General features: G+C 34.5%; 2 protein-coding genes across 3 annotated transcripts in view; both read right to left on the bottom strand.

The window, feature by feature from the left end:
• LOC139977336 (uncharacterized) overlaps nt 1-6507 on the bottom strand; it is a 38642-nt gene extending 32135 nt beyond the window's left edge. Inside the window, exon 1 of the mRNA XM_071986623.1 lies at nt 2727-6507. The gene's annotated coding sequence lies outside the window, so the exon portion shown is untranslated. The remainder of the gene's footprint in view (nt 1-2726) is intronic.
• Nucleotides 6508-6533: 26 nt separating this feature from the next.
• On the bottom strand, nt 6534-21547 carry LOC139977940 (tyrosine-protein kinase BTK-like). 2 transcript variants are annotated; one of them, XM_071987685.1, is made up of 11 exons: nt 15258-15644; nt 12922-12952; nt 12354-12424; nt 11289-11459; nt 10697-10807; nt 10329-10495; nt 9930-10049; nt 9076-9190; nt 8702-8795; nt 7503-7584; nt 6534-7015 (listed from the first exon to the last, which is right to left on the bottom strand). In XM_071987685.1, the coding sequence occupies exons 1-11, from the start codon at nt 15409-15411 to the stop codon at nt 6914-6916; spliced, it is 1218 nt and encodes a 405-aa protein (XP_071843786.1). In that variant the 5' UTR covers nt 15412-15644; the 3' UTR covers nt 6534-6913. The 2 variants fall into 2 exon arrangements, with proteins under 2 accessions (XP_071843786.1, XP_071843787.1); XM_071987686.1 differs by lacking the exon at nt 15258-15644 and adding an exon at nt 21514-21547 and having other exon boundaries at nt 6535-7015; nt 12922-12949.
• Nucleotides 21548-23264: the final 1717 nt, after the last annotated feature.

The following is a 23264-nucleotide window of genomic DNA, read 5'->3' as shown; positions in this document are numbered from 1 at the left end:
AGTTTACAATCTTCTTCATAACAATAACATTTTCTTACAAAGAGTTTCATACCCTTCCCTCATTGTGTTAATTATTACACAGCTTAACAACAGAGTAATTTAGTATGAGGAAATGTTTGGATGTTCTTTTGAAAAGCACTCACAAAGGAAAGCTAATACTGAAAGCTACTTCTATCTGCTATAATTCTCAACAAAAGGATATTAGTTTAAAGTGATTTCCTGGTCGGCGTATTGCAAAGTTTACAGGGTTGTTTGTAATCCTGTGAAGTGTTATATATATGACGAAATTGCAACATTTTCCAAAGATTTTTTTTTTTAATTTCAGTAATTAATGATAAATGGTCCACTACACTCAAATCGAACCCTTCCGGCCTCGGCCATTCCACATTACAAAATAATACCTTGCAAATCCCAATATCATGGAACCGTTATAAAAAAAGTTTCGAAACATATATTAAGGTATCTAACGTGGAATACCATTACGGGAACTAGATAAACCATGATCGCACAGATATTCACTTAACTTAAGAAAAGTAAATGAATATTTTTTGTAATATCGAAATTATATATCACATCAACAGAACCAACATGTAAGCATTTGGACTAATATGTGCATCGAAAATTCTTCACACATCATGATACAACGAAAATATTTAATTGCTCCATTAGAAGAATTTTCCGGCTTTCCCGTAGCCATCGATTTAAACTTGTCATCTACTGTAGCATTATGGATATTTCAAAACCTAATTACACTATACGTAACCGGTGTTTACTCTGAATTTGATTTACATTAAGAAGGTACTTATCGCTTGATTGCTTTCAATTAAAACTGCTCAAACTCTTCTATTTGGTAATTTGTACCTCTCGCAATGGTTTTCAGTACAATACATGTTACCGCACTTCAAACGTTAGTCAGTAATACTACATCTTTAAGTACTTGCAATTTTGAATACCTAATGACTGAAACGCCCTTTTCTAGGTCATAAAAACGAAAGAAGCAATCAAGCAAATCGTGACAGTGTGGTTACAATTACCATGAAAACGAAAGAGCTTGTGACTGCAGTATTATCAAGGAGGGGGGGGGACAGGGAAGACGGTTAATTAAATGCACTTCAAATGCTAGATTCACTGACCTACCATTACTGTACATAACAGAGATTACAAGCAATTCGCATAGGACGAACTGCAACATGGTTCGTCATCGGTAATATTTCTGACCATATTTACAAAGTAAAGAACCATGGTTACCACAATTAATGCAGTATTCGTCCGCCTATGTAAATATTCCTAAATTGACCGATTGAAGTAACTTTGTGACTTTGTTGGGCGTTTATGAGTCATTATAATTTCTTGTACTGCTTGAATATTGAATCAAAATAAAAATTAATATTAAATTAAATAAAACTGTAAGCAAATTTGCTTATCCACTAGAGAGCCCGTGTAAGAGAATGTGTAAAAGTAAGTTGGCATGACGTTTCGATCCTAGCAGGATCTTCGTCAAAGGCTAAATGACAAGTAACAGTAACAGAAGGGACAAAAAACACGCACATAATACAGACAGGTTAATGAGCATGGTGAACACTAAGAGATGTATGTAAGGGAATTAGTAGACAAGGGATAAAGAGGAGAAAGAAAGAAACCAACAAGGAAAGAGGAGAGGTAGGAGATAAACAGTGAAGGGACAGAGAGAGGGTTAAGGGAAGGGGAGGGAATAAACTGGAGAAGGACAAGGACAGAAAGATGTGGAGAAAAAAAGAAGAGAGCTATGAGTAGAGGAGTGGTGGGAGGGGGAACAAGGGGAGAAGGAGGGGGCAGGAGAAATGTTAGTCATGTCCTTCCTGAATGTTGAGCCCATGTTGCATCATTCGAGCACTATGCTGAGAGTTTTTCGGGCACCTACTGAAAGCAAAATAAATTGGAATGTGTTGTTCAATGGTTAAACCTCTCTTATTATTAGCATTATCATTGTAAGGACCTCCCAAAATTCTAACCGATATGGAAGGGAATAACACGGCAAATGATTGTATGTACATGGCATGCGATGTAATAACAAAAAATGTTGGTATTATGTATCGGTCAAGTAGTTACAGCTACCCCAAATCAAATTGGGCTCCTACGCCTATAATCGCAGTTAAATATTAACTTTCTCATTTTTTGAGCCTGACTATTAAACTAAAAATATTGGCATGCAACAGAAGCAGTAACGGAGATAGCGAAACCAAAACAAAATGAACGAGTTTATGCAAATTATGAGTTTAAATGATACACGTTACATTATGATGCATATAGACTAATCAAGTTTCTAAGAAGAAAGTATTGGTACTAAACTATCAAGATTGACCAGCACTACAAACGGGAACGGTATGTAAAATAATTTACAAAAAGGGTTAATAAACAAGGCAGGAGAGACGCAAAGTTTATTTCTGTTCCATTGACAGCATGCACTGAATATGTATCGGTAAATCACAGTCAACAAGAGAGAGAGCTACGAATGAAGGCATATTTTTGTATTTCATGCAAAGAATATTGGAACAATGGAAATCAAATTAAACAACGTGCATACTGATTTCTAGTTTACAAATTAAGGGTCAATTACTACTTATATATGATTGTATGAATCATTTGTTTAACCGCAGTTTTCATGAAGCTAAAATGATATGATAGAAATACAATGAACAATCGGTTACGTTATTGATTTTCAGACAAACGATAGCCATGTTCATTACCTTTGTCAGGGTTTATAGCTACATCGGTTTCTGAAAAAACTAGAAGGAAGAGATAGTCGGCGTGAACACGAATTCACAGTTGAATACCCTTTGCATACCTTATCGTTGTTGAGGCTAATTCAACAACCTCGCTAATTTCCTGATGTCTTCATCTTATTCTGCCAAAACAAAAGCATAACGTAACAGCACCATGTACCATGTGCATATAACGTACTTACGTACCGTTCATTAAGACAAAGGGTGTCGTCTTCTGCCAATAAATCAAAGGTGAGTAACTGAAGCACTACGCTTGTACAATTCGCACTTACACAGTACAAAGTCTAAATGGTAAGCAATAAACTATGTTGCTATGGAACGCCAAAATGACCACAACTGATGGTAATATATGATAATAACATATGTATTTGTATGGTTATATTCAGAAAAGACACTATAATATACACGTTGATCATACTATTGTACACGACGATGATAGTAAAAAACACGATACTACTTACAATATAAAAACGCGCTAATGCATATTCGTATGAATACTCGTATGCATATGCAAATATTCATGAGTTTAGTCGTAAAACCACTCACAAATTACAATACAGATATTCTTATTATCCAGTCCACGATGGCAACAGAATATTATGGGTACACATTTGTGCTGAAAGCGATTAAGAGGAATTCTATAACCTATATAAATAATGCAAATGTCAAAACTATCATGCAAATGCATACTCATATGGAGACGCAGCACTTCGTATAGTAATCAGTTTAGATGATCATCATGTACTTAATTATGATAATCGTGTAGATTATAATTGTCATCATGTATCTTCTGTATATTTTTGTGTTTCATCAGTCGGGTCATTTTGTTCCATACGTTCTTTCCATACGTTGCAATGTATTGTAATGGCTTTTCTTAGTACAAAGTACAGGTATTTCTTATTATATACATGTGTTATTATATACATGTGACAAGTGTTTCTCCATCGGTTAATCCATCAGATTATGTTGTGTCATCACACCAAAATCTGAGACAAACTTTTAAGGAAGCGGGAGAATTCAATTCGAACTTAAAGAACCTTCAAAAGTCTAATTATGAAAGGAAAGTCAACTTTAAGGGTTACTCCCGTACGGACAAGGTGTGAATCGATCTCCCTAGGAAAAGCCGAATGAAATCGGGAAGGCCCGTTAGTGGTAATGAAAGTAATTCAGAATGAAGTCGAAAGCCCTGTAGCATATCACGCTTGCGATTTGGGAAATCTCTTGAAACCCCTCCGTACAGCACATTATAACAGGCGATAGCCCTTCAGGTCCTAAATACCGTACAAATGGTCAGTCGAGTTGAAATCGTTTTCAAAGAATGGACAGGACTATCAAAACTATCCCAGTCCGCTTAATCAGGACCCCTTCCGTTAGTCTGTAGTCAATCTTCTGGGGCTGGTACGGCAATACAGAATGTTACATATCCTAATGCAAATGCCCCGCAGGTTGAGTACCCGGCACAATGAACAACACGACGGCGACCCTTGCTCGTTTGAAAGATTTCTATTGATATCACCCTTAATTGAACTTTGCCTTTAAAATAGTTATCTACATAATCGTGTAAGTAGCAGCTGGACAATTCTGTAGTTGTTTGCTAGAAATAATTGTGACGATGCTGTAGTAAATGCCAGGTGTAAGGCATGGGTAACTGTATGTATATGTATTTAATGCCGTCATGTGTGCGCTTGGTTAAAGTGTTAAATGTATCATGAGGATAGTGGAATAACACATTCACTTTCACAAGCAGGTTAAACCAAACATAAACGTTGGGGCAGGGCGGGCGGGGGAGTGATGTAAGAGTGCACGTTAAGTGATTTAAATTGTTTATATTGTCAAGTAAAGATCATTTGCATATTGAAAGTATATAGATCCCTGTGTTGGTCAATGGTATTTCTGTTATTTGTTTGTATATTATTTGCAGGAGCAATCGTAATTGTTAGTAATTTGGAGGGCATTCAAGTGCCGAGTTTGGAGTGAGACAGATCGTCAATATATGTACTTAATGTACGAAGCACATCGTGTGTGTGTCCTTTTTATCTTTACGCATCGCTCAGTAGGACAGCTCTCACAGATGAGCATAGACTAGAACCCCTTTACACATGTACGCCCCTTAAATTATATTGTCTGACGTCTTTAACGTTGTTGGGATCTGTGTTGCATTTAAGCAGAACGCCAAGTCATCAGAAATAACTTCAAAGTAAATGAATATAGCATGATCTTTTGTTCAAACAAATGATTCCACTTTGTAATAACAACCACTATCTCCCCGTTTGTTCTTTGAAAAGTTATACCGGTTTCTGATCACATGATTCGAGAAAGTGGATCTTCATTTAATGTTGTCGTATAAGGTTGAAATTATTCACAGTTAATTTGAGTAAATTATAATTCTTCAATTGCATTTATAAGCTTGCTGGGTTATAAATATCGTATATTGATTTTGGGTGGTTACTAAAATATAACGCAACTCATTTGGTAACCTTTGGGACAAGCGGTTTCCCTGTACGGTTTAGTTTTACCATGGTGCGACTGGCGGTAGGGGATATATTTAACTACTAATCTATATGACTGTGTTGTGGACTGCAAGAGTACTAGTTCACATTCCGTGTTGCGCGAGTTTTATAAGAAAATTAACGTCAGTTGTCTTAAGAAAGATGGGAGGATCGATGAAGTATTCAAACGGTATATTGTATACTGGCCATGCAACAAGACCAGTACAGTATCGTATTCGTGGAATTCTGATCAAGTGACGACAATCTTTGCGTCAGTTTCTAAAATGCTTCATAGCATTGCTAACTCTCTCATTCAGCTCAAGGATTTATTTGTCACTGGAATCAAGAACAACAGCGTTTTGGTATAATGCATGCAGCATTGTGAATAATTTTGAGCTTGTTCACAGAAAGTACTTCATGCTTATAACACTATACAGACAATTAAGTAGTTTCGTTTTGTGCTTACCTTTAACATTTGAGAAGCTAATTCGGTTAAAACAGTTTGAAGGAGAAAATTATCTTTCGTGTAACAAATTAGTTTAACATTAAACACCCTCCTCATTTTCATTACCGCTGCACTTGTGTTAGCTGTGCTCATATCTAGAGTGGACGAAGTACTTTTGAAAGCTTATAAAAACAAAACATATAGAATCAGTCACTTGTTTGCTATATACATAATAAAACTGGTTACTGGTTTCAACTACCATAATGAGTTTAGTTTTGTCACTCCTATATAATCACAAGGTCAATGCTTTCTCTAGCACTCAGACCATGTGGGTGACTTACATGAAACTCTTTAAAGCCCCTTTTACGTGCATCTCTCTCTCTCTCTCTCTATATATACATATTGTAAATTTGATACAAAGACAGAATTTCATTAAACCTTTCAGAATAAAATACTTAGTGGTTAGTTCTTCTCAAAGCATTTTGATATACATCATTAAGCAATAGCTTTTTCAATTGCTAGTTGCTGCCTGTTAATAAAATGGTCGACTATTGGTCAACATTCAACCTATTATTTTGGATAGAAAACTTATATAGCTTTCAATATTGGTAATCACCTCTAGTCACAAACGTATCAGTGCATAATGGGTAAAATGTGTTGCCTTCTATTTAGGTAGTGCATTCTTATGATCAGGCTCCCACTTAAGTGTATATATTAAAAATTCTTTATTTCTGCAAATATTTGCCTTTAAATGAAAATAGCTATAAAGTTACAAATCCATTCCGTAAATCCAAAACATGTGCATAATTTTGTTTCATGTCTAATCATTTCTACGGTATGTGTGCAAAACAAAACAAAATCAAAACGGTTATCATATAAAGAATGTCACCTAATAAATATAATACTTAAAAAGTGGTTGTATAGCCACATAGTAGTACCTTCCAAATCACGTTCAAGTTTTGTTATCCATTGGCAAGCATGTAAAATATACACCATATAAAACATAGCAGTTTGAAGTGAACTGTATTGCACAGGTCTACATAAATGTTTTGTTACTTTTTTGAAAACATGATATTTGCAAAAAACAATATGCCAGGTAAAACTGTCCAGCCAAAATAATAAATAATCAACACATCGGTCTTCAGTTCTCTTACAGTACACGTACTACAAAATCAGTTCATTTTTACACAGTCCTACTTTCCGGCATGATATATATCTTATGAGTAGGTATCTTCAGCAATATTCGCTGATCCCATAGCCACATACGTCGTTGATAACGGTATCTCGTAAGAACTGTCATCTAGTAATTTCTGAAATATCTGTTGAGAGTTAATTGAACATATTACACTCTAACGTAAGAAAATAATGTAAACAAGTACATGCAACCATTATTTTCCAACAAATATCATGTTGCATTATCTTGAACAGTTTCATGAACTGCTTTTTTGCGCAATTTTAATTGATATTTTCAAGTCATTTAAACGATCTTTATGTGCCTTTCTTCATGATACTATTTTACATGATCCATGTCATATTGTAATATAATTTATGTATATTTCATTTCAATTAAGAAGGTATAAAGATGTAATCACAATTTCACAGCCATATGTTTCAGACATTTAGGTTGCATGTTTCAACATGTTTCTTCTTCTCTCGCTGAGCCTCTGTTGTACAATGAGTGTGGCGTGTCGTACCGGTCTGTATCTTAGATAACATTGGTGATATGCCTCAGTCAGTTATGCGCGATATTTATCCTTATCATAAGAAACGTTATGACAATTTTAGAAAGAAAAACTGTTCTCTTACTTCCATGAAAGTTCCTTTCAAACGATGGATGGATGGTCGACAAGCACAGTTTTGGCTCCAACAATTGTACAGGATTTTATCTCTGCAGATGAACCAGTGCAATAAAATCAAATAAATCCGTTAACGTATACATAATCTGGGCCGATTACGTCAATGTGGAGACGCCCGGAATGGAGGGTCATGTGACGTTCTTCATGTTGCACTGAACTCTTATTGTACCCCTTGACTGTGTATGCTACGACAACTAAAGTCATGATCTCATAGCTATGACATTCCTCGTAGAGCTACCCGAACACGAAACCTAGCTAAGTGGAGGATGTTTTCAATGTTTACCACAATTTTCAATTCCAAGAATTGCTAGTTCCTTTATAACAATCGAACTGCAGATAGAAAACATTTACCACATCATGACTACACGCAATGTGCAAAGACATGATCAGCAGACGACCGGATTCGCTGTTTCTTATCATAACAAGTATCACAGCTGTATCTACACGAAGTAAACGCGTAACATGATAACGCCACCTTCCATATTTAATGCACAGACTGCGTATGTTCGAGACAGATGGGTAAACCTCAACATCATTATCATTCAGACCTAAGCAATCTCTGCCAAGTGTACCTGAATGCCCCTTTATAATAGGGTTTCTTGTTCAGGCACTTTTATGACTTCGGACTTCCATATTATTTATATTTCGATCAGTTAATTATGATATGGAAACACAAGTAATTATTTCCAAGACATTTTTAGTAGTACCTATAAGATGTTTCCAACCTGGATTAATTAGTAACTTTACTTGGCTTGTTATATGGTACAAACATATGGAAAAAACATATGGAACAGTGGATGTTGTTTCAAAGGCAAGCTTGATCATAAACGTTTCTTACAAGGATATCCTCGTTATGCTATTTTTTAAGTTCACCGTCATCATAGTCATTGTGTAGTCAAGATACCTGGAAAGGTATTGTAAGTTATGAACCTGGATGTATTACTAACTTAACTTTGCTTTAGTTTTATAGAACAAGTCCACCGTCGTCATAGTAATTGCGGGTTATAATTGATCACAAGAATATTAAATAATGATCATATCTACCATATTAAGGTATTTTATATCGAAAGATAAATACAACAATCAAAGATACAGCATTTATGAAAACAAAACAGTATACATATGAACTTTGAATGTAATAATTATTACTTTATCTGAAAATATTTCTCTGGCCATGGGAATGATGGTTCAAACAATTCTTTATGCGACGTAATTTCTGTATCATCAGGGAAAGGTGACATTCCTGTAGAAAAAAATCAATGACATCATGTACATTCTGACGTAGGGACAAAAGAAACCGAGCAATGAACTGTTTAACAAGTTTAGATTCGTATTTCGTTTCCTGGTAATTGTTCAATGGCACTTATCATGTGATTAAGATCATATCATGCATGAAGAGCTATTGAATAACTGTACACAAATCCACTTGATCAGTGATGTCCTAATTGACTCAAACTATTCACAACACCCAATCTGGATCTTTCACTTTCACATCCATAGTAGAATAAAACATTATTTTTTACCATTGGACATGATTTCCCATATCGTTATTGCTATAGACCACACATCACTTGACTCTGTGTATTCGCTGGAAATCAACATTTCTGGTGGATATTGATTCAAAGTTGCTGAAAACATCTATGAGTAAAAAATAGTATAAATAGAGGGTAATTTCAATTGTAAGTGCCCGTTTGGTTTTTGTTACTAACTGGGAGGTTGAATTACGTAAATGCATTAAGTCCCAGACAGCATTCGAAATGTTGGGACATATTGCAAGTTGAATACAAATTATCACACTAGGTCGATGACGTGAACAACTACTAACACTACTAATAAACACCATCGAGCCCTATGTGTCTCATAAAATTGATATTGTTATAAATGAGCAAACAATTTCAAGTTTTAATGTTGTTTTTAATGTTGTATGCTTATTTATAACAATATTTATTTTGTGAAATGAAGGAACTTCAAATAATTAAGTTCTTAACAACACCTAATACTGGCAATGAATTTAGTACTTTTTACTATCAACCTTCACCTAGGAAATATGAACAGAAATACAACAGGCAGTAAAATGAGTCACAGCTTTTTTAGTATCCAAATATAAGTTAAGGTTCTTTCAAGTCCCGAGAGAACTTGAGGTTACAAACAATTTAGTTGTAACACTAGAATGAGAATAAGAATTTATAACGTAATTGGTGGTAATAATAGATCAACCAACGCTTTAATCATTACCATGTTGCATATAGAGTATATTAAAAGCACTTGTGGGTTATTTTGAGCTCACTAATACTAACGGGCAGATACAGACATTGCTAATGCTACTATTTTCAATTATTTGAAGAAAAAAATGTAGAATTAACCGTTAATAGTACACCTTTGATCTCTGCAGAGTGGCTATCCTGGATGCGTGGCCAGCGAGACAGAAGTTGTACAATTTAAGTTGTCCATCTGTGGTTACCAAAAGTTTCCTGGTCGATAGGCCGGGATGAAGAAACTGTTCATAATAACAGTAATAATAAAATGTAATATATAATATTTAATTCTTTAGTTACAAGTATTATGATATATAATACCTAACAGCAAGTCGTAAGAAACTATGGTTGGGTGTAGTATTTACGATTGCGTGTTTGCCGTAACATTTAAGCTTTAAAAATGAACATTTTCTGTATGTGCTTGGTTCTGAAATTACCACAAGAAAGAAGACAGAATAATACAACACAAAGCAAACATAAACTTCTGAATGAAAATAAATAGAATGATTTTCTTATATTACCCCATACGTATTTATGATATGCATCCCTTCCAAAAGACCAGTGACGTGTTTAATGACGTCAGGAAGAGAACTGCAACAATAGACATTCCTTTTTTCTACTGCTTCTTGAGTCAACAAACAATGTAAAGTTCCACATACAAGATGTTCGCTCACGAGATACAAGTTATCTAAAAACAGAGGATAAAGTCAGATCAATGAATGCAACTATACAAACAAAGAAGTCATATATTTATAAGTGACTAACATTGGGAAAGTATTGCAATCCAATTTGACTTTGCTACGCTGTTATGCTCTTTATGAACAGATTCTCGAATTCCACAGTATTCACAGCAAAATTTCACAGTTAATCATTTAAAATTAAAACTCACTACTTTCAATAGATATTGCTTCGATTTTCGTAAGATTCTTCGATTCCGGCAATTGAAGACAATTTCTCAGAAATGCTTCCCAATGGATTTCGTTCGTTCTCCAAACTGTTTCTGCAAATATACACAATTCCAAGAACGCACCATGTACACATGTGTCTTGATAGAGTCATACCTTATATGACATAGGTAACATTAACCGTGGTATAAATGTGTTGGCTGAAGATCGATATCGATGAAAGCTGAGATGATATAAAAAAAATGGTTCTACTTCAGTGACACCAAATTTGACTAACAAACAATACCATTACTGTTGGTAAAACATCTACTATTCGAAAATCAGCGGTCGTTTTAGAGATGTTATAGTTTGTTTCCAGGTTTTCTTGTGCATGCAATTACAGACAAACGTTCGGCAAATTACATTTTTTTTCAACAAAACTGAAATTTGGCTACAATGACATTGTTTATAAACTCCACTGTCCTTTTACATGTTTATTAACTACATCGTTTAATGCCACCAACCTGTTATTTTATTGTGATACGGTGTTGATGATGTGATCGACGCAACTTAACTTTGTGTTGTTATTCCACTAACCTGTGATGCTTGTTATTACAACACAAGTGTTGGATCTACTAGGGAGATTGACGGTCCCCAACCACCTGTTGTATATGTTCCCCATCTTTATGCTATTTATGATGGAGATGTCTTTCTCATAGACAATAATTTGGCTTCTTCCTTCTGTTACATCAGCGGTAGAATAGTAATCTGTGAGAGAATTGATTATACAATGGGAAGGTATAATTCTGGCCGGAAAGCGAAAACCCAAATCGCATGCACATATTGACTGCTAGAATGCTATATCAAAGACAAAGCCTGAAGCCTGGATTGCAGTAGATTAAGAACAATTTATGGCAGCCATTGTATGCATCTTTTAAAAATAATTGAAAAGATGTATATAGAAGGCTTAGAGTTGAGTGTATGGGTATGAAGATCCACGCTAATGAAATTGAATTCAGTTTTCCTTCACTTTACGAAGTATTAGTGGATTGCTATTTGCGTAATTCATGAAGATGATCTTGAAAACTTTTGCTGATTGTAACAACATAGCTTGAAAAGCAGTAGATTCAGTTATTTTTTAAACTGAAACGTCATAATGTGAATTATATATGCAGGTTACACCAACGATACCCAACCTAATTACACATGCTATGAAACAAACAACTTAGTACAGGCATCGTTTTGCTGAAATTCTGATAAATCTGCAAATATATATACACAACATGCATTATCAGTAAAATGTTATCTTTATAAAACATAATACAGCTCCTGGCAGAGTGGGGTTGTTTTGTCTCCCCATTTCTGGTGTGAAGTCAAAATCGCTGCAGAAAGCCTACAGGCAATTTAAACACTTTACCTGCATGTACCAATGAGTAGATCGAGCATTCCCAAAGTTGCAGAAACTATACATTTTGTTTCTTATTTGATAAAAAGTCACTAACGCTGAACACAGTCAGTTACTGAATATTTAACACTAACAGTTAGACTAGCTTCAGATAGTAAACTGCTTTCGTATATGACAATGAATAACGACATTGTCTGTAACATAATACTTATATAATGCAATTCTTTCGAAGGCAATACCATTAAAATGAGACGTACTTGGTTCGTCAGTTTCGAGAACGTCGTTGTTTTGTATGTTCTTTTGATGCTTTGTAGTGATACTTTTATTTCTAAAAAATAGGAATTAAACAGTCAGATCTTATATAAATATATAAATCTATGATATAATGCTAAAGCGGCGGATGTATATATAAATAGGCAGGGGAAATAGATTGTGATTTTGATTTGATGTTTAAAAAAGTAAACTTTCCTAAAAAAGACTTTGTGCACGAAATAACTTTGCGAACTCTAGTATGTACGTAATTTCTTTAGCGTTACAACCATTTAACCGCAAAAAAAAAACATATTAGTCTTGTGAAGTTTCGTCTTCTAGTGCACAGTAGGTAATGAAGTTTAATTTTCCCCTTTCCACTTCTTTCTTTTTCACATTTCTGTTTGTTCGTTTCTTTGTTGTTGTTGTAAACGACAATTGTCAATTTGTCTTAGATATCGTATAAACTATAACTGTGTTGTCGCTGTAATGAACTAATTGACATTTGGACTGCAGGAACATATTATGAAGCAAACTGCGTCGGTTTCTTATCGCCACGTGATTTCTATAACTTACCTTTCTCTTCTGTGCCATTTTACTGGGGCTGCTGATAAAAAGGATGAACAGAGTGCTTAAGAGTTAAATTTGATTTGAAATGCAATGTTGATATATATGGGAGATAGACTAGTCTAATAAAATCTGACTATGACAGAAAACGTTGCAAAATGCGCGAATAATGCCCGAATAGTCAAACCATCATCATATGATTGGTTGGACCGTTGAAACTGTTATCTACGTAACCTTAACGTACCCTAGCGGCAGTTATGACAGTTATAACAGTTCATGTAATATCACATGTGATATCATTTTTCCGATTACTGAAAATTCTCGAAATTATAAAACGAAATAAAAATATTGATAATAATACATTATTTTAGTCAAATTCAATATGTTGTAGAGTATCTCATAACAGCAGCTGAGAAAGTCATAATATCCTTATTTGAATATGATACACGCAAAAGTAAATGAATATTTATATAAATAAGTGGTCTGTTAATTTTCTTGTTATGAAGGAGGGATATCCTATCAACAACGTATACACACCATAAAAACGAATTTTTTCCCCTTTATTTTCCCTATGTATACCCTTTTATACCCTTGGTAAATATCGGCAGCAATTTGAAAAATAACAATCATAGTTTAGATTTTCGATATTAGTGACAGGGCAATTTCATGTTATACAGTAGTTTATATATGTATTCCAACAAATATTTATAAATGTGTCTTTTTTGAAGACATAATTTAAGTCAACGTATCCATGTGACCATTTTAATTTATCTGTTAGACTATGATTAATGATGAGACATACTTTGCACTGAGAACGTTTGCTTACTCCTGCTAGTATAATAAATAATAAATACCATATATTAAAGTGCTGTTATCAAGAAATAAAGCATGCTCAAGAGCACTGTACAAAAGAACCAAAACCTGGAAAATAAAATTACCAAACTTAAGAAAACCTAAAAGTAATAACAACAGCAATAAAAGTACAAAATGATATAAGAAAGGATTATAAAGAACATACAAATATAATATACATAAGAAATGGGCACAGTAATGTGAATAAAACAACGAATTAGATTAATGGTCACTCTGGTTCATAAATATAACCGTACCATTAATAACTTACTACGCCAGTCATTTGTATTTAATATTTTGTGACATTCTGTTTCACCACAATCCATACAACTTAGGATGTTCTGTTAAGTCTGAATATTTTCTTCCACAATTCAACGTTGGGATGCTTTGAACAAGCTGCCTAACGCCCAGAAATAGCTCAACCGAAGAAACCTACAGAAAACTAACTGGTGACATAATTGTAGGTTATATCCAAAGGAAGACAAATGTTATATGACTTCTTTAGCACAATACTGGCCCAGTATTACCTGGTTGTTCTGCTTATAAACCACTTCGGTTAACCAACGAATGAATAATGAAACAAAGGTCTGGTTGAAGATTATTACCTTGTTTTCCTACGTTACAGTGAATACAGTCATTTGTCTTCCATATTGACAAAACAATCATAGTTTAGATTTTCGATATTAGTGACAGGGCAATTTCATGTTATACAGTAGTTTATATATGTATTCCAACAAATATTTATAAATGTGTCTTTTTTGAAGACATAATTTAAGTCAACGTATCCATGTGACCATTTTAATTTATCTGTTAGACTATGATTAATGATGAGACATACTTTGCACTGAGAACGTTTGCTTACTCCTGCTAGTATAATAAATAATAAATACCATATATTAAAGTGCTGTTATCAAGAAATAAAGCATGCTCAAGAGCACTGTACAAAAGAACCAAAACCTGGAAAATAAAATTACCAAACTTAAGAAAACCTAAAAGTAATAACAACAGCAATAAAAGTACAAAATGATATAAGAAAGGATTATAAAGAACATACAAATATAATATACATAAGAAATGGGCACAGTAATGTGAATAAAACAACGAATTAGATTAATGGTCACTCTGGTTCATAAATATAACCGTACCATTAATAACTTACTACGCCAGTCATTTGTATTTAATATTTTGTGACATTCTGATTCACCACAATCCATACAACTTAGGATGTTCTGTTAAGTCTGAATATTTTCTTCCACAATTCAACGTTGGGATGCTTTGAACAAGCTGCCTAACGCCCAGAAATAGCTCAACCGAAGAAACCTACAGAAAACTAACTGGTGACATAATTGTAGGTTATATCCAAAGGAAGACAAATGTTATATGACTTCTTTAGCACAATACTGGCCCAGTATTACCTGGTTGTTCTGCTTATAAACCACTTCGGTTAACCAACGAATGAATAATGAAACAAAGGTCTGGTTGAAGATTATTACCTTGTTTTCCTACGTTACAGTGAATACAGTCATTTGTCTTCCATATTGACAAAACAATAATTTGCATCTTCATATAGCGTGCAAAATATATGGTTGCGATTCCTATTTCTGCTGCATTTCTTTGATGGGGAGCCAATGAAAAGCCATGGTACATTGGATTGAAATTTACTAGTTAATACGTTATTAGAGTTACTGTTGTTACTGTTCAGTACGCCTATATTTGGAATATGAATTACTGCGAGAGTATTTATAGAAAATGAACCAAAAAACTATCTTAACTAAATAAATCTGTAGCAGAAAAGAAAGTAACGCTAACTATGCAAGGTCGAAAGAACATGTTCTTTATTGAAATGAAAAAAAAGAAAGATCGTTGAAAAAGGAACATCAAAGGAATTTGTTTAAGTTCCTGAGACGAAACTTGTTTAAAAAATATTTCCTGTGTAATCAAGGACATGGAAAACACTTTGACCAAATTCAAACGGTAGCAAACACTAGAACTCGTTTTTTGAGCTTGCTGCCCTGTTGTGAATCTTCTTGATATATCAACATTTTGTTACGCTTTGTTCATACACATTCAATTGTCTCTGAGAAGTGACATTTGAAGGCGTAGTTCCAACAATAGTAGTTAACTCGCGCACATTGTCAATTTTATTCATACGATGAACCATTCTTGCTACCTTCGTGATCAATATCAATTAACTGCAGCCCGTTAAGTTTTCTCTGTAACATAACAATATAAAGGCAACGTTTCTTCTACTAGAATTGAGCTACTTGTCAGACAGTAGGAAACTTGAAGATTTGTAGTCTCTTGTTGAATTGCTGTAGTTTCCAATTCGAACATTTTCCAAAACCGAGAACGACGATCATACCTCCATTAGTTGCAACGAAATGTTGATGTACAGTGGGGTGGCGGCCAGCGACAAAACAAAGTAGAGTACATGATTGGTTCTAAGTGTCGTCGTCAAATTTAAAGTGCAATGGTATTTGATGTGGTAAATGTAGAAAGACATTTGAAAGTAGGCAACACCGTTCGTACAATACAAAAGTTAATATATTTCATTTATATGCAATATTTGAAAGACTAAAGAATCGACAACGTATGCAAAAGGACAGCTTTTTTTTTGCATCCTGCATCAATCAACGGCAGTGTAAATGTGAGTTTTCTTAGGTGTTAGATAAGCGTAATCAAGGGGTCGAAGCTATACAACACGACACGTTCTATAGACTAATGTTCAGTACTCGTATCAGTACACTTCTTGTTACAGCCCCATTAGCAAGCAACAGATTAATCGATATTTCTTTTGGCTCTGTTAATAAGTCACGAGTGACATTAAAATGAGCAAATTCATTGGCAAACGCAATTTTCACACGATATAGTCAATCGTGCAGACTTTTTAGTGTAAGATAAGCGGTTATTACAACGTCGCAGAAATACAACACTAAACGTTTCATAGAATATTGCCTCTTCTTATAAGTTTTACTTATTGTAATAGTCTCATCAAAAAGCATCAAACTTAGAATTTGGGGTCCTTTACTCTGTTGATAATTCACAAGTCACACTAAGGTGAACTCGTTAATTGTTTATTTCTAAAGAAAAAAAATGATTACGACTGAGATAAGTGTTCCACGATTTGTAATAATTAGTGCAGTGTCACTTCCAAATACATTCGTAATAAACATGTAACAAAATATATTAAAAAAATACCTTGGCCGTTCAGAACTGTTTCGGTATAAAATACATTACCAGTATTTTAACTTTATTACAATCGTGACATTATTGTCTCTAAGGTTATGTGTTAATTAAGTGAAGCAGAACACTTCTTACACTCACATTTTTTAAACATTGTGTAAAATATGGGAGTAAGAAAACATTAGTCATAATTTTGTGCAATTTGTAATAACTTAATCCTTGTTATTACAATAAATATTGCTGACTTTTGAAAGGAAAGTGAATGAGCTATTTGCTATTTTAACATTTAGAAATGTAATTGTATTGGCAATAATCAAGTAAAGCAATTACATTTGAACGATAGTCCATTAATGTAAAGTGGACAATCATCAAGTTTTGTTTTGGTTCGATGATGCAGACATGGTGGTACTTTATTTGAACATCACCTATTTATAAAGTAGTATGCAATGACCGATGCTAAACATGCACTAAACCCGTAAAACATCGTCGTAGAGTAACCCTCGTAAGTATGTGTACATCTGCAGCAGAAGCTTCCAATGAAATACAGAACATAGCTTGGTTTACTATTTCTTCTTGAAGTATCCGTTGGTGTACACCCTACTTTTGTATGATTCCATACACATGATTTATATATTTTAAGATAGGAATGGTTTCTGAGTAAGCTTGATTTTTTTCGGAATAAAAAATGTACCAATCAGTGAACTACGCATAATTGATTCAAGTGCTTTGCATCACCCATGTGCAAGTGACTAGTTTCTGCAAGGGATATTCTGGTGGCACACAACTCGGTGCCAAAGTGGATAGGGAAATGTTCTGAAAACAGCATACTAAATCCTTCTTAACACCATATTTGATCATTTTTAATGTGCAATATTTCTAGCAGATTACTTTTCCTTACTCTTGGTAGTGGATCTTATCAGGTGTTCTATGACGTCATCATGACATTTTTCTCTAAAAGCTGTATTGTCCTAATGTGAAAACGTTACCCTTTCTCTCTTTATTAATTATGTATGAATATCATTGCCTAAAAATAATTAAAAATAACAACAACAAAAAAACATAAGAAGCATTCCAGCTACGGGAATATCCATTAACTAAATGAAATATTTAGCTTGCGTGCAGAATTGTATACCATCATATACACATATGCTGTATTCAGAAAAGGAAGAACTATAATAAAGTTGACAATAATGATCTTTTGCAATATATATGTTTTTCATTGCGAAAGAGTGAGAAGAGCCAGGCGTGTCGATCCATGCAGGCCCTCTGTTGTTGCTTTCAACGAAGATACTTCTAGAATCGAAAACGTCGTCAGGTCTTGTAAATGGGCATCCAGATAGAATGTGGTAATTGTTGCTGGTGTTCGGATGTCGCTATGTCATGTAAGTGAGAATGGTGCTAAAAGGTGTATATTGTTGCTGTTTCACGGCATTTTGATACAAATTAGCAACATCTGTGCATTAAAATAGTTCAAGCTTATAATTAAGAATCTCTAGATAATTTGTATTTGCACAAAGAGAAGAAGGTTTTCAACATATATTTAGGTTGTCAGTTGGTGCATGGTGTCAAACGTGTATCCTGTTGCTTGTGTACGGCATTAAAAAGATAGCAACAGCTGTGCGATAAGATAATTATAGCTAATTAATCAGATTCTTTACAGAAATTGTATTAAACACACCGCTCTTCTCAAAGAATCGGTGTATTTAACTACCCCATGACTTTCAAATGTCACATTTGATGTAGCTCTATGCAGAGAGAACATGATTTCAACATATATTTTGGGTGGCAGATCGATAAAATTAAGTACTGGTACACTAAACTATGTTATAAGCAACAGAAAATCGACTTTATCATTCTATATGACATTTTATTGCTATATCAATTGTTAACTGGACTGAATGTTGTAAATTTATAGCATATACTGTATATGTGTGTGCTAGACGTAAACACCACTACTATATTACATTTTTTGTTAATTTTAAAATTCGTTGAAAGTCGTTTGTGTTATACGATGCAAATCAGTCCGTTATCTTGGGACTATACTTACTAAGCATTGTAACATGATATCCTGATATTTATATACGAAAACAGCTTTATGGTATTAGGGTTTACATCAGTTCATTTTTCAACAAACACCTAGTTGAAGGCAAATAATAAGCAGATCTTAGTGATTCCATTGAAAGAATCAATTGTAGGGTACTATTCAATTTACAGAAGCCCGTGATCAATCTCTTTTTCATTTGCAATGTCGTTGTTTTGTAGAAAAAATATAAAATCCATTCGGATCTTTTGTAACAAACAACATTAACGATGTAACAGACTTAATGATAGGTCACATAGTGATGAACATGTCCAATTTTGGAATGCGGTAAAGAGAAAATAATATTCTTAGATTTATCAGCTGGAAACCAATTATTGCGATATAATCTCTAGGCATACTTTTAGTAAGAAGATTATTTTTTACAACAGTACTTTACTACATAGGCGTCAACAGGTGGGGGACGGGGGGACATGTCCCCCACTTTCAAAAGTGGAGGGGATATCATATCATTTGTCCCCCCCACTTTTCAGAGTAGTTATTAAAAAAAATCACATGCATATGCGCGATTTTCTATTTAAGGTCAAGAAATCTGGACTCCCTGGGCCCCTGCTATCTATCACTTGCACCGTCATTTATCTCCCAATATCCTAAATCTGCCCATTTAATTCGTTCGGGGGGGGGGGGAGAGACCATTCGAAAGTGTATTGAATCTTGCACACATGTTGTTTGTATGGGTTCCAAGGGATTAGGTAAGCCATACAGGTAGATGGTGATGAGTTACTATGTTCATATCACTACCTCCAGTCCCTTGGACTGGACGGACGAATAGGGGTGTAGGGGTTAAGTAATTAAGGCTACATGTATTCGCCGGATATGGTAGATCTTTATTGTTGAGTGCCGGCTAGGCGCTACACACGCTCTGCGCGCGGTGCCTTTTTTCTGATTATTATTATTAAAGTACCTAGGCACATAACAACTGACGTCTCGCACCTACATGCATGTATTATATATACCACTCCACTCATCCCGGAGGTGACGGCGCCACTTTTTCAATATTTCGTTTGAGATGGACGCTGTGTAATTCGTCTCCCTTGGTGTCAGAACGGCATCTTTCTACCAGTACTTTCTGTCGGAATTTAGTTTTGTGAGACAAAATTTCTCCTCACAGATCTGGTTCTGATGTAACTAAAAACGACTCAGGAAGGCCGTCTCCTGCGATCTAGGGGGTCTTATGTACCCAAAATTTTCTGGTACGCTACGCGCCAACCAATGGTGGCGCTCCGCTTAGATAGTATAGTTCCCCCCTCACTTTCTGAAACCTGCTGACGCCCATGCTTTACTACCGTTAGCAAAGGGAAAGTTAATATTCATAAAGTCATTAGCAGGAAATTTAATATCTCTACGAATACTTCTCAGTTAAACAATGAATTTGTTCAAAAGTACTTCCTTACCGTTAGCAACACGTATTTTCTATTAATGAGCAGTTCTGCTCAAAATTGCTCCTGTTGGGTAATTTAGGACAGTTCCTTGGAAATCCCGTTTTAACGGTTAACTTATAGTTGTGATACCGATAAAATAAGTCGTCATATTAGAATCACAAAAGAAATGTTTAATTTACTCAAAAATGAATGAATAATTAGTCTTAATCGGTTCTGAAGTAATTTAAGGAATAGTCCTATTGCTGTCAGTATTCGTCTTTATAGGCGTTATATCAACTTGAGATGTGATTGAATGGTTACCCAAAACACAAAGCTTTATACAATTTTCATAGAGAGGTACATGCTTTGTGTTGTGTCGTCAATTGTTTGATATTTAGTTTCAACATGACAATTATGTACGCGCAGTGAACGGATAGATCAGTGCCTTCTCAATTTAAATGTATATACACAAAATAAACCACGTTACTATTAACGAGTTTACACTACTCTGTGTTTTTTAAGAAGTAAGAACACTTTAAATACGGGGTGGGGGAATGATATCTAGAAAAAACATTGTTTGATAATTTATTTCGTCTGAGATAGCACAAATTGAAAACACATATGAGAGAAACTGGACAGTGTGATAACAAATAATTAAAAAAATGATCGTTAGGCGGTTAATATATACAATGCATCGGTTCATATATACAATGAGTATATACAGTGAAAATGTGTTCACAAGCTCTGGTGAATAAACAAAGCATTTTTACGATAGCGTATCAGGAAGCAACTGACTTTTGTAAAGGTAAACAAAATTGTAAACATTATGTTCAAAGAAGAATTAAGTTCCTTTGCAAAAAAGCTTAATACATGATTAATATCAACAAATAGAGGTGTAAGTGCGTTACATAACTAAGTGATAACGTCTCTACCAGCTCTGGAGTGAACCCACAACTGACATCAGTATATCTGTTGTCAATTCTGTTCTTCCATTTCAAGCAACTCTAATATCATGTCACTTGATTTTAGCGGTCACAAAGTGAAAAAAAAAACAAGCAGCTGAAGCGGACATTTTTTATGTCGATCACCATATGTCTGTCCACTCACTTGTTAACTGATAAAAGTTGCCAAGCATCAGTTCCTGATGAAAAAAAAAAACAGTTGATATGTAAACCTATTCCAATCGCTCCCTTTATTTTCACTTATAAAAATCAGATTTTCTGAATAGTCTACGACTAAAAAGACCATCGAAAAAATAACCAGTAAAATACATTGGATGAAGAAGGAAAACAACAACATGAGTCATGCGTGTTCTGCAATAATGTCCTTGCTAAATCAAGCACTATTCGATATATAATTTCAGCATCATTGTCGATTCTATCAATGATGAAGGTTCGAATTGTCTGAAGTGAATTTTGTAAATGTGCATGATAACGCTAGCGATCCGAAATATGTAGAAATATAATTTCAACAAACATTTCACCCAAAACGTCAGTACTTAACAAGATATTCAACAGAAACATGGTAAAGATCAGCTATAGCTGCATGCCCAACATCGCCAACATAATAAAAGGACACAACAAATACATTTCAGCCACTAACACTAAGAACTTAAAGGAAGCTAGCAACTGCCGACAAAAGGACATTTGCTCACTAAAAGGAAATTGTCAGGCAGCTAACACCATCTTTGAAGCCAAAGCCAAACAAAACTACATCTCTATGACCCAAATAGGTCTAACTGAAACTCCTTTCAAGCTTAGATATGACAACCGCAAGCAGTTATTCAACCACCAAAAACAACAAAACCCTACGGAACTCTATAACATGATGGGCAGCTGAAGCAAACCAGCAAGCCATTCACCATCAAGTGGTCGATCGCCAGCATATCACAAGCCTACAACAACGAATTGAAGCGGTGGTACATTTGCCTAACAAAAAAAAACCCCATCATCGCAGCTAAACGATCCCACCTTAACAAACGTCTGGAACTCATATAAAAGTGCCGCCAAGAATCCCAAGATAACAAGTTCTACGTAAGCAACTCCAAAAGGGGCTCCACATCTCTCTCATTCTCCACCTCTCTCTCTCTCTCTCTCTCTCTCTCTCTCTCTCTCTCTCTCTTTATATATATATATATATATATATATATATGTATATATATATATATATATAAATATATATATATATATATATATATATATATATATATATATATATATATATATATATATATATATATATATATATATATATATATATATATTATTTATTTATTCAGTACCTAATCTTAGATATAGTATCAGAGGCTTTTTGTTGCAAGGTCTTCTGAACATCTTTATTGATTTTCTTTGTTCTCATCCACTTGCAGATAGCCATGAGTACTCGTGCTAAGTAATAGACAAGTAAAAACTACGTAAATAAATACTGTTGAATGAAGTTAATGTTAATATTGGACTCTTTTTATCAACATATAATCCTATAACATACTCTTGACAGTCCCCTTGAGGATATAAAACAAATACTGATGGCAACAAGAATAGTTTCCCATTGTACTTTTTCAGTTCATGACAATTATGTCACATGTATCACATAAGAAGTGTGCACTTAATTGCAGTGAGGTACTTTACATAACACAAGAGTAAACCTCTTATTTTAAAAAGAACAAGTTCAGTCTAAAGCAAGGTCAATGCCAAACTTAAAGTGTACCGATTATAGATGATGTTGACATATTCAACGTTCATGAATCACAAACTACTTGCCTTCGTTTGACTCGGCTGCTCTCTCTAGGTAAGCAACATCATTACCGGATAGGGATAAGCCATACAATGCTAATTCGTCCCAATCAGATGCTCTTTTCT

This window comes from Apostichopus japonicus, chromosome 12 (assembly GCF_037975245.1).
Source record: "Apostichopus japonicus isolate 1M-3 chromosome 12, ASM3797524v1, whole genome shotgun sequence".
Classification (NCBI taxonomy): Eukaryota; Metazoa; Echinodermata; class Holothuroidea; order Aspidochirotida; family Stichopodidae; genus Apostichopus; species Apostichopus japonicus.
The sequence above is the reverse complement of the archived record's forward strand: the minus strand, read 5'-3'. Positions and strand labels throughout refer to the sequence as shown.

What these genes read in the sequence shown, in the direction of transcription:
- LOC139977940 (XM_071987685.1), bottom strand. Translation starts at nt 15,411, where the DNA reads ATGTACCATGGCTTTTCATTGGCTCCCCATCAAAGAAATGCAGCAGAA. An exon ending in AAATGGCACAGAAGAGAAAG is followed by an intron (nt 12,425 to 12,921) that starts GTAAGTTATAGA and finishes CCTATTTTTTAG; the next exon opens with AAATAAAAGTATCACTACAA. An exon ending in ATATCATAAATACGTATGGG is followed by an intron (nt 10,050 to 10,328) that starts GTAATATAAGAA and finishes TATTATGAACAG; the next exon opens with TTTCTTCATCCCGGCCTATC.